Genomic DNA, 12,212 nt, shown 5'->3' with positions numbered 1-12,212 from the left:
ACGCTGTTGTGCCTCCCAAAACGCTCGTTGTTCTTCGTGCATGTTGGTGAGGTCCTTGCCCATGACCTCATAATCTTGCTGCTTTTGTTTGAAATCGGTGTGCTCTTTGATCAATCGGTCGCGTGAAGCAGCTATGTCCTTCTGCCCTTGGCAAAGAAACCTAATACTATCGGCAAGGTCATCATCATTAGTATCAACTTGTTTGGCCCTCTTGGAGTTGTTTCTACCAGGTGGCCTCGGGCGACTACCGCTAAGTGGTTGAAAGGCCGGGGCATCCTCATCCGCGCTCAATTGAACCGCTTCAGCTTCGGTATCGGCATCAGTGGGGGTGTCGGTTTGTGCATGTTGCCACTTCACAAAGTGTTGCATCTTAGCAAAACAATTGTGCCAAGCAAAAGGACGGTTTTTCGTTAATTATCACAAATATTTGAGTTTAACTAGCAAAAATAAAGTATACACAATCTGAAATATAGTACACACATATTGATCAAACATAAATATGTGAATTTAATTAACAAAAATATTTGAGTTGAACTAGCAAAAATAAAGTATACACAATCTCAAATATAGTACACACATATTGATCAAACATAAATATGTGAATTTAATTAACAAAAATATTTGAGTTTAACTAGCACAAATAAAGTATACACAATTTAAAATAAAGTACACACATATTAATCAAACATAAATATGTGAATTTAATTAATAAAAATATTTGAGTTTAACTAGCAAAAATAAAGTATACACAATTTAAAATAGAGTACACACATATTAATTAAACATAAATATGTGAATTTAATTAACAAAAATATTTGAGTTTAATTAGCAAAACTCACCGTATCAATTTGATTTTGCCCGCTAGTGCGTGATCGTTCGGCCGCCAAGATACATTTATGATATTTCGAGGTGGCTTGCCCTATTTTCTTGAAGTGAGCCATGACCGCCCCAATTTGTCGCTCATTCCTCACGGCGAGAGGAGATTTCCGAATAAATTGATCGTACACTTTATTCCAAAATTCCATGTTTCTTTGATTGGATCTGATTTCACAATCTTCCGAATTTTCCATCCAAGCTTCAACAAGCGCTACCTCTTCTTCATTGGACCAATTCTTTCTTTTTGCATTTTCCATGATTGGAAAAAAAAATTTTCTAGGAAAAGTGAGGTGATTTGAATAGATTGATAAAATGAATGAATTGGATAGATAGATGTGTGAAAAAATGAAGTGTGAATGCTCAATTTATAGGAAAAATGATGAAATAGCCGTTATAAATTTTTCAGAATTTTTAAATATTTTTTTGTATTTTTTTGTATTTTTAATTGCATTATAACGGTCAATTAATTCTAGCCGTTGATCTCCAACGGATACACTCATCTGAGGCTCCAGACGCTGCCACGTGTTGCTGTCTTTTTTTTTTTTTTTAATTGAAACCGGGCTTAAAAAAGGGGACCGTTGATCTGCAACGGGCGGAAGATCTTGGCCAACGGTGTGAAGCAGGCGCGCGTGTGGGCGAGTGGGAGGCAGCTGCTGCGGTGAACAGTGGCTTGTCGGCCACTTTATTCCCTCCCTCTGAAGTACCAAATTGCCCCTGCCTTCTTCGAAAATTCCGGACTGTGCTGAAGCTTTTTAATTTGTGTTGAAGCCCTTTTTTGTCTTTTCAAATTCGGTGCTTCTGCGGTGAACAGTAGCTTGTCGGCCACTGTTTTCTCTCCCTCCGCAAGTACCAAATTGCCCCTGCCTTCTTCGAAAATTCCGGACTGTGCTGAAGCTTTTTAATTTGTGTTGAAGCCCTTTGTTGTCTTTTCAAATTCGGTGGGGCCCACTGTGATAAAAAACTCACACATTCTCACTCTCAGCCGGATCCTCTCCTCACCCTCAACTCTTACCCTCACTCACCCTCACTCTCATTACTCCGGCCCACTGTAAGCAAAATTAGAGCTTCCTCACACTCTCACTCTCACTCTCAAGCTCACCATTGTGGAAGGCCTTAGGACAAGTACTGGGGTCATTCTTTGGGTGGACCAATCATATCTTTACACTCAATACTTTAATAATTTTTTAAAAAAAAAACTTATTCTTTTTTCCAAGATTATCTAAAACCCTATACTCTAAATAAAAACATTTCTAAAAATTATAACTTAGAAAACAAAAAATTGAGAGAGAGAGAGAGAGAGAGAGAGATAAGAATAGGAAAACAGAGGAAGGAGAACTGTAAGGATGGTGGTGTCTGAGAATAGTAAACTAACAAACCTGAGTTTAGAGGCCATGGTCACTTTGCAAACTTAAAACCACATAAAACACTGACAAATTAATGTTAGGTCAATTATATGTTGTTACATATCCAGGACCTTGATACGAATAGATGCATTATGAGTTCCATATAAATTACTGAAGTTCTCAATACAATTCCTTTCAAATTTCATAAAATATCATGTACGTACGGATTCTTGAACACCTAGCTACTATGCTAGAATATAATTACTTCATGAAAGAATCGATCTTTTTGAGCATGGCCACAGCATTCTCAGAAGTGGGTTTGGACAAATGGAAGACATGACCCTCCCCCTTTGCTTCCAAGACCTCCAAAACCCCTTTCCATCCACTGTTTCTCAGCAACTCACTGTAATACAACCCTCTATCTCTCAAAAGATCGTTCCCAGCAACACAAACCAGCACTTTCTCACCCCCCAATTCCCTCAATTTCGGATCCTTGCCCGGGTTGATAAGTGGGTCATCCGACCCACTAGTCAATGGGCACACAAAACGCCACAAATCACCCACAGACTTTGTTTTGCTTTCATCCAAAGTTTGCTCTGCCCCAACTGGTTTTGTGCCCCAAAAAAAAGGATGCACCAACACAGTCCCTATCAGCTTCACACCAGCCAATCCCTCAAGTCCCACTTTCAAAGCCATGTGATGAGCTATGTTACCCCCAGCACTGTCCCCAGAGAAGAACACGCGCTCTAAATCTGCATACTCGCTGAGCCACTCTTCAGGCCCATTTCCATGAAAATGGGACCCGACCCATTTGAGAGCGGCCCAAGAATCATGATAAGCAATGGGCAGAGGGTGCTCTGGGGCTAAGCTATAGCTTACAGAGACGGCAACAACATTGGCCTTGGCCACCAAAGAGTTGAGGTAGTTGTGGTAATTGGGAGAAGCAGCAGAATGGATGCAGAAGCCGCCACCGTGAAAGTAAACGAGAAGAGGAAGCTTAAGCTTGTTGTTGCAATTGCTTGATGATGAGTTGGTTTCTATGGTAGATTTAGGGATGTAAAGCCTTGCGGATATGGCGGGTTGGTGCGAGATGACAACGTCTTTGGATTGGACTACGGTATGGGGATCGAGGGATGGAGGAACTGTGACTGTGCCTCTGAGTCGCTCGACTCGGCCATCTTTGTATACTTTAATCATAGGAGAGAAATCTTGGGCTACTTCATCGCTCATGCTCATGCTTGGATTCATGGAAGAGATGAAGAGAATGATGAACACAAGTGTGTATGGGGCCTTGTTCTCTCGGACGACGTCTTTCATTTTTTCAATTTTGTAATTGGAGGAATTGTCTTCTTTACCATGCAAATCATGCATCTTATGGCAACAACAAGGTCAAATAAATAGTTTCGTATGCTTGAACTTTGATTTTGGTATTACTTTTATGGTGGGGAAGCGACCGTTACGACCTCACGGGCCCCAAATCAAGGGCTCTCTTTTTCTTGAGTGTTTGCCGTTGCAATTTTGTTTATTTTGTTTCTTGTTTGGATAATGGGGGAGTGAGAGAAAATTAAATGGAAGATGGGAGAGACGTGGAAGAAAGGAAGAGAGAAACGGTGGAGAGAGAAATTGTACGGAGAAATAAATGCACAATTAATTCATTGTACAATAAATTGTAGAGAAAGGGGGTGTACCCATCAAATTCGAAAAAGATTGGAATTTTCATGAACTTTGTTATTTGAACCACATTAATGCATCAAAATTCATCTAAATTCATCATTTAATAAAATCTTTTAAAATCAATGAGTTTTTAATACATTTAAAATTTTGAATTCAAAACACATAGATTTCTATGAAATCTTTAAAATTCTTAATTGAATACACTTAAATTTTTATGAACTTTCAAATTTTTTTAAAATCCATTAAAGTCCTAATTGTAGAGAAATTAAATGCACAATTTATTGTTTATTACATTAATTAGACACAAAAAAACCCTACATATCATGGTGCATGTATGTTTTATATGTATTTATCTTTCTCATTATCACCAAACCTGGTCTTAACATGTGATGGGTAATAGACATAATAAATGTATACATCCAATGTATGAAAGTTTTACTCTTCCTTTACGTGCTTTCATCAAAAAAATTTCAATTCCATTCATGTTTTTATAAACATAATTTATTAGTTTCATTTCTTGAATTAAAACTTGGCCCAAGTTAATTTACAAGTTTTCATTAACGGATTTGGGCCAAGCTTCTGGCCTTACCTCGGGTCCAGGCTTACTTTATTTTGGTTCACCCCCCGATTGGGTTCTTCACCTTGATTGGGCTTCGAATTTGGGCCGTGAAATATTTTCCCCCATAGAGCTATTGTTATTCTTAGTTAATCAATTATCATGTTAGTTCACATCTAAAAATTCTAGACAACCTAGGGGAGAAAGAAAGGTATAATAAGAAAAAGACTGGCTATTTTGACCACCATAAATTGTTGAGTTGATTATTATATTTTAAATTTTAATTTTACCCTAAAAATAAAAAATTTTAATTTTATTTGTCGGGTTATTTGATACTTTTCTGTCAAAATGTTTGTGGTTATTTAGCACCTAACTGCCGAACATTGGTGAAGTTTTCGGTAAGTAACCATCGAATCTAAATGAAAAAAGTATTCGGCGGTATTCTGCCGAACATTATCATTATATTCAACCATAAACTGCCGAACTCCTTAATATATTTAGGTGGTATGTTGCTGAATAGGTCTGAGTGATTCCATAATTTTTTGCCATAAAGGATAAAATAGAAAAAATTTGTCCATAATATGTTAGAGTGGTCAAAATAGCCTCCGCCTAAGAAAAAAAAAAAAAAGAATCATTTGTTAAATATTTGGCAAGATATGTAAAAGAGAGCCCACCATTTTCTTAATGAACATGCTCTCCAAAACGAATCTTTGAAAATGAAATTTTCAGTATTCACCCCACTTCGTCTATCCTCTACCCACTATTTAATGTACATTTTAATAAAATGTTTACCCTTGGCAAGATATGTGATGCAGCTGCAGAATGCCCGTGGGGCCCACGCGCAGGGCAGCAACCATTCACACCCGGCCACTTGGCATACTCTCTCCTCCTTTCACTTTTGTCCAATGGTGAGTCCCTCCGGAATTTTGATTCAAGTCTAGATCAATTGACAATTGGCAGATTCAGATTTTTGATCTCCCATTTCAGTTCATTTATTTTCGTTTGAGCAAACTATTTTTTTAATCAAATTGTCAAATGATCTCCATTATGCTCTTAAGCCATAGTCCCTTGCAAACTTGAAACAACATAACACACTTACAAATTATTGTTGCAACCATAAGCCACCATCACCATTCATGAAAGAAACGATCTTTTCTTGCATGGCCACAGCATTCTCAGAAGTGGGATTGAACAAATGGAAGACATGGTCCTCCCCCTTTGCTTCCAAGACCTCCACAACCCCTCTCCATCCACACTCTCTTAGTAACTCACTGTAGTACAAGCCTCTATCTCTCAAAATATCTTTCTCAGAAACAAAAACCAGCACTTTCTCACACCCCAATTCCCTCAATTTCGGATCCTTAGCCGGATTGCTAACTGGGTCATCGGACCCACTAGTCGATGGGTACACAAAACGCCACAAAGAATCCATAAACTCTCTTTTGGTTTCCGGGATAGTTTGGTTCTCTGCCCCAATTGGTTCAATGCCCCAGAAATGTGGATGCACCAACACAATGCCTATCAGCTTCACGCCAGCCAATCCCTTCAAACCCACTTTCAAAGCCATGTTATGAGCTATATTAGCCCCAGCACTGTCACCAGCCAAGAACACTCTCTGTAAATCTGCAGGCCCATTTAGCCACTCTTCAGGCCCATGCCCATCAAAATGGGACCCGACCCATTTGAGAGCAGCCCAAGAATCATCATAAGCAATGGGCAGAGGGTGCTCTGGGGCTAACCTATAGTCTACAGAGACGGCAACAACGTTGGCCGCGGCCACTAAGGAGTTGAGGTAGTTGTGGTAAGTAGGAGAAGCAGAACTCTCAACACAGAAGCCACCGCCGTGAAAGTAAACGAGAAGAGGAAGCTGCTTGTTGCGCGATAAGTTGATTTCTGTGGTAGATTTGGGGATGTAGATCCTTGCGGATATGGAGGGTTCGTGTGAGATCACAATGTCTTTGGATTGGACTCCGGTTTTGGGATCGTTTGATGGAGGAATTGTAGCTGTGCCTACGAGTCGCTCAATTCGACCATCTTTGTATACTTTAATGAGAGGTGAGAAATCATAGGCTAATTCATCGGTCATGCTACTCATGCATGGATTCATGGAAGAGATAGAAAGAATGATGAACACAAGTGTGTATGGGTGATCATTCTAATGCAGAGTGATCAGAGAATTCATATATATCTTAGCCATTGTGCTTTGGTGGATTCGATCTAATGGAGGTTTTGAATTCTATAAACAATTATCTGGGTTTCGTCAATGGACATTCTTTACCATGCAAATCATGCATAAACTCAAATAAATATTTTCATAGGTTTGGTTTTTGATATTACTCTTATCCTAAAGGCTAAAGCTATTTGGACGTCAGAGCCAGTTTTTGAGGCGGAGCGGTGTGACCGCACAGGGCCCCTCAATCAAGGGTCCCCTTTTGCTTCAGTGTTTGCCATTGCAATTTTGTTTATTTTGTTTCTGGTTTTGGGTACTTGAGGAATGACAGAAAACTAAATGGAAGACAAGTGAAATATATGGAAGAGAGAAGACGGGAGTGATAAACGGAAGAGAGACAAAAGGGGAGGGAGAGAGGAATTGTAGGGATCGACGAGTTTCTTCCATATATCTTATACAAACAAATCACAATCTCAACTTTTTCTCTCCCTTCCCTTTTTAAAATTTGATCTATCAACTAACCATCAGTTTAATGATATTTTTCTTCTCAATATTAAAAAATGTCATAAGTTTGATTCTTTCATTCTTAGATAAAATATATATACTGAGTGCTCTATAAGTCCTTTTCCTTTCTAAGCTGCAAATGAGTTTAGTCTTACCAAACCGATTAACTAATTCCCATATATAAACAACAACAAAAAACCGATTAACCGATTAACAATTTAATCTTCTCAACTTGATGATTTTGTCACTCTTATTTAGCATAAGTCATGCATGACGTTAGAAGAATAGTTCTTCTCTTGATTCTTCACACACTTCTACTTATAAGTTATAACAATATATACATTAGATCGAGTCTAGAGATGTCAAACGTATTTCGGCCCATTTGTGCTATGATTAAATATTAATATTTTTTGTTTGGAAAATTGAATTTTCTTTTTGAAAAATTATTTGAAAATGAAAAATAAAAAACTATTTTACACTAGTTGTGCCTAGCTAGTTCGGACTCATTTTGTGTTCATTCAATATTTGGCCCATGTCGTGTTATACGTGTATGATGAGCTAAAAATTTCGGCTCAACCCGATCTATTTAGTTGTGTCGTGCCCATATTAGCCTGACCTGTTTCGTATTTTTGTTGTATCAATTATAACCGTGCATGTCATACTCGTGTCAGCCTGATCTATTTGACACCTCAAGTACTACAATGCATCATCCATTTGAAACTCTTCTTGTCACACTTACTTTATCCTTAAAAATATATATTAGGCAATGACTAAACCCTTGGAATAGTTGGAGGACAGATCCACTAGGGGTTGAGAATTTGAGTTACTATTTACATGCATGACGTCCATACTAATTAATTAAGGATGACATTTTGTCCCGATGACTAAAAGCCAAAAATATCTAACTACTACTTACACGATTCATGCATGCATCCATTACAGTCCACCAACTCACGAAACGGTCAAATAATTAACTTAATTCTTCTGCATAAGAAAGATGGAGCAAGGCCTCCATACATAAATAGTTGTGTACGTAGTGTTTAATTATCATCCTCTTTCTCTTCCATGAATCCAAGCATGGCTGACGAATTAGCCCACGATTTCTCTCCCATCATGAAAGTATACAAAGATGGTCGAATCGATCGACTCTTGGGCACATCTACAGTCCCTCCATCAATCCATCCCCAAACTGGAGTCCAATCCAAAGACGTTGTGTTCTCACACGAACCCGCCATATATGCAAGGCTTTACATTCCCGAATCCGCCACCAACTCACCCAACAAGCTTCCTCTTCTCGTTTACTTTCACGGCGGTGGCTTCTGCATCGAGAGTTCCTCTTCTCCCACTTACCACAACCACCTCAACATCTTAGTGGCAGAGGCCAATGTTGTTGTTGTCTCTGTAGACTATAGGAGAGTCCCAGAGCACCCTCTGCCTATTGCTTATGATGATTCTTGGGCCGCTCTCAAATGGGTCTCGGCCCATCTTGATGGAAATGGGCCTGAAGAGTGGCTAAACAACCATGCTGATTTACAACGTCTGTTTTTCTCTGGTGACAGTGCTGGGGGTAACATAGCGCATCACATGGCTTTGAAAGTGGGCTTAGAAGGTTTGGTTGGTGTGAAGCTCAATGGGGTTGTGTTGGTGCATCCATTTTTCTCGGGCAAGGAGCTAGTTGGGGCAGAGTCAACTATGCCTGCAAGTCAATTAGAGAACGTGGATGCTTTCTGGCGTTTTGCTTACCCATTGACTAGTGGGTTGGATGACCCGCTTATCAATCCGGGTAAGGATCCGAAATTGGGGGACTTGGGGTGTGAGAAAGTGCTGGTTTGTGTTGCTGAGAAAGATACATTGAGAGATAGGAACTGGTATTACAGTGAGTTGCTGAGAAAGAGTGGGTGGAAAGGGGTTGTGGAGGTTTGGGAAGCAAAGGGGGAGAACCATGTCTTCCATTTGTTCAATCCCAATTGTGACAATGCTGTGGCCATGTTGAAAAAGATGGCTTCTTTCTTCAATTAGTTTTTGTTTGCATTTTGTCATTGTCTTATATATATATATATATATATATATATATATGTGGTCAGTGGTTTCAAGTTTGCTAGCTAGTGAGTAGTGACCACAGTCTCTAAAGCCAGGTTGGTGTGGTTTTATAATATTGTTGTAATTAATTTGCACTTGTTTATTTTCTACATGTGTTTCATGCCCTTGTACTACATGGCTGTGTTTTATGTTAATTTGTTGGGCTAAATAAAACTGCATTGAGGATGGATAAGAATGATTCTTGGATAATATTCACAGAAAAACCAATTCATGCAATATGATTTGTGAAAGTAAAATTGTTAAAACTTATTTGTGGAAGTAAAATATGTATCCATCATTTTTGCATAAACGATATGAGCCATGCTAGAGGGAACACATTTTAGTATAAACAATATGATTTGTGCACATTGTGTATTACACTTCTAATAACATTATAGAAACAAGGCATACATATTCAAGTAGATCTGATCTCAAATAGAAATATGATACTTGAACGTGGTACAAATAATTTTATTCAAATAATGTTTCAACTATGAATTTAAGCTAGATCTTGAAAACGAGTTTGAATCATGTCCTTATGTTTTTGGAAAATACATCTAAAACCACATAAATTTACATTTTTATTGCTTAACTAGCCGGTTTTTGTTTGTTCCAACTTCCAAGTTTTCAATAGCTCAATTATAAAATTAACAGGTTAATACTTACTAGTTGAGCATGCATATAAAGTAAACCCTTCTAATCACTTGGGAAAAATTCTATTAGGCTGCGTTTAGCTGCATCAAATTGGGACTGGAACATTGGATTCTTTGTAGAGAAATTTACTTAGGGAACACAATTTGCTTGCTGTCATTATTTCCCTCCCAAAAAGTTGTTCCCATCAAATTTTCCCTGTAAAACACACCATCCACCATCCACCATCCATTTTTCTTTATAAAAGCCAACACACGCGTGTACCATCCACCATCCAGTAAAGTACTAGTTCTCTTTGGATCTTCATCTTTGTATTTTACATTTCGGTTGGTGATGCTCTTTTGTCACTACTTCAATTTGCTAATATATATGGGCTTTGTTCATTTGGATTTAATGAGTAAGCTTTGGCAGACTGACTAGATTTTGGCTCAAATTTAGACTGGATGAGTAGTAAATCTAAATCAGTACTCAGATAAAGACTTTTATACCAACTACCAAGGTTTAATTGTTTTGGTATGACTTATGAGATGGTCATGGCCAAAAAAAGACCTGGGAGATGGTGAGCCTGGTGAGCTCTCTGCCCAAGTGTTTGTCCTTTTTTCTTTTTTTGTCAATTGTATTATTTGTATGAGTGATGTTAAAAACAGCAAAACAAATACCATACTTTTGAATCCACGTGTGATTCCGTGAATAAGATTGAATTGAATATGATAAATAACTACATTTAATATGTATTGAAAGAAAAAGATGGAGAATGCGTCAACTTAAATAAATTAGTTATAATAGATTGATATCTAAAATTTATCTTAACTAATTTCATCATTTTATGAAGATTGGAGGGGATAAATTTTATACATCAACCCCTTAAGATTGGTCATTTCTTTCTTCAAATTAGAAACTTCCTCCTTAATTATACTTTAAATCTAGTCATTAACATATCAAATACAGGCGTATTAATTAGAAGCTTCTTCTTAACTAGTAACCACAGAACAAGGCGTATTTGCACGAACTCTTAACAAATGAATGATATTATAGGATAAGACCCATCATAAAAAAATAGCCCTTCGATTGTTGGATTGGTTGTAACTTGTAAGTAGCCTATTTAGATTAATTGCTTGAGATCCAATAAGCTGGGCCACTGGACTCGATGCCTCTTTAGGATGCGAAGTTGAGAAGAACTTACCTGCAACGCAGGTGATACCAGCTGGCATCCCCATCTCCCCTCTCTCTCTCTCTTTCTTTCTTTCTTTCTTTCTCTTTCTCTCTCTCTCTCTCTCTCTTTCTCTTGTGATACCACCTATCCCCTAACACGGGGATAGGTAAGTTATTTTATGCGAAGTTTGTCAAAGCTTGGGCTAGTTTGCAACATACTTAGGGAGTTGGTTTAATCATGGGCCATATTTTTTAAAAAGAGCCCACCATTCTTGAAGAGCATGCTCTCCAAAACGAATCTCTTGAAAAATTAAATTCTAAGAGAGGTATTATTAGGGGTGGGAATGAGTCGGTTTTTACTCGAAAACCGACCCATTACCAACCCATTTTTGTGGCCGATATGCAATCAAAAATCGACCCACAATAGTCGGATCGGTTGATACCAACAGAACCACAAAGGTCAGATCGAATGGTGGTTGTGAAATATGAGAAAGTCGGTTACCCGACAATCGACCCAAGCAACCGACTTTGTAAACAAGTTTTCATCATCCGAAGTGAAAAATTTAAAACTAATACTTAATATGCCGGACACTTTCTTGTTTAATAACTTTTTCTTTTCAATAGAAAGTTGTTGACCAAATATTATACAAAATAATATTATTTTCACTTCGTCTTCAACCAGAGCATTCACATGACGCCCCCTTGTGAGCAGTCCACAATCCACCATTCCACTTCTCCAACCAATACACAAACCCACATACTCAAATTTACATTCTAATTATTTCACTCCAGCCCATTGCATTGAAATTTAATTTTTTGGTTAAATACAAAAATGGTCCTCTTAACTTTCACTCGTGTCTCAAAGTGGTCCACGAATTTCAAAACGTGACAAATTTGCCCACGAACTTTTCAAAGTATTTCAAGTCGGTACAAATGTTAACTTTCATCCAATCAGTTGACGGAAGTGATCATGTGCACCGCACATGACCACTTTTAGGGGTATTTTTGTCCATCTAGAAAAAAACAAACTGAAAAAAAAAAACTAAAACTAAAAGAAAAAAATAAAAATGGGAGGTCCCTCCCGTCGCCCACCCCCCGCTGCCTCCACCCTCCCCTGGCCCCATCGCACCCACACTCACGGATCTGTCCACGAATATATATGCACCTCATCTTTGTATTTAATCCACTAATAATATATATATATATA

The 12,212-nt window shown here is 38.1% G+C and overlaps 1 protein-coding gene and 2 pseudogenes across 1 annotated transcript; 1 reads left to right on the top strand and 2 right to left on the bottom strand.

Annotated features, from left to right (window-relative positions):
• Positions 1-2,289: 2,289 nt before the first annotated feature.
• On the bottom strand, positions 2,290-3,825 carry LOC147276788 (putative carboxylesterase 7 pseudogene; annotated as a pseudogene).
• Positions 3,826-5,551: 1,726 nt separating this feature from the next.
• LOC147276787 (putative carboxylesterase 12 pseudogene) lies at positions 5,552-6,574 on the bottom strand (annotated as a pseudogene).
• Positions 6,575-8,098: 1,524 nt separating this feature from the next.
• LOC147276786 (putative carboxylesterase 12) lies at positions 8,099-9,398 on the top strand. The gene has a single exon (XM_086254274.1). It carries the CDS (start codon positions 8,189-8,191, stop codon positions 9,140-9,142), a length of 954 nt encoding a protein of 317 aa, XP_086110400.1. The 5' UTR covers positions 8,099-8,188; the 3' UTR covers positions 9,143-9,398.
• Positions 9,399-12,212: the final 2,814 nt, after the last annotated feature.

This window comes from Dryas octopetala, chromosome 8 (genome assembly GCF_963921425.1).
Source record: "Dryas octopetala chromosome 8, drDryOcto1.1, whole genome shotgun sequence".
Lineage (NCBI taxonomy): Eukaryota > Viridiplantae > Streptophyta > Magnoliopsida > Rosales > Rosaceae > Dryas > Dryas octopetala.
This window is presented reverse-complemented; position numbering and strand designations above follow the sequence as displayed.

Bases quoted from the DNA above. Each gene is read 5' to 3' on its own strand.
- LOC147276786 (XM_086254274.1), top strand. From the start codon at position 8,189: ATGAATCCAAGCATGGCTGACGAATTAGCCCACGATTTCTCTCCCATC.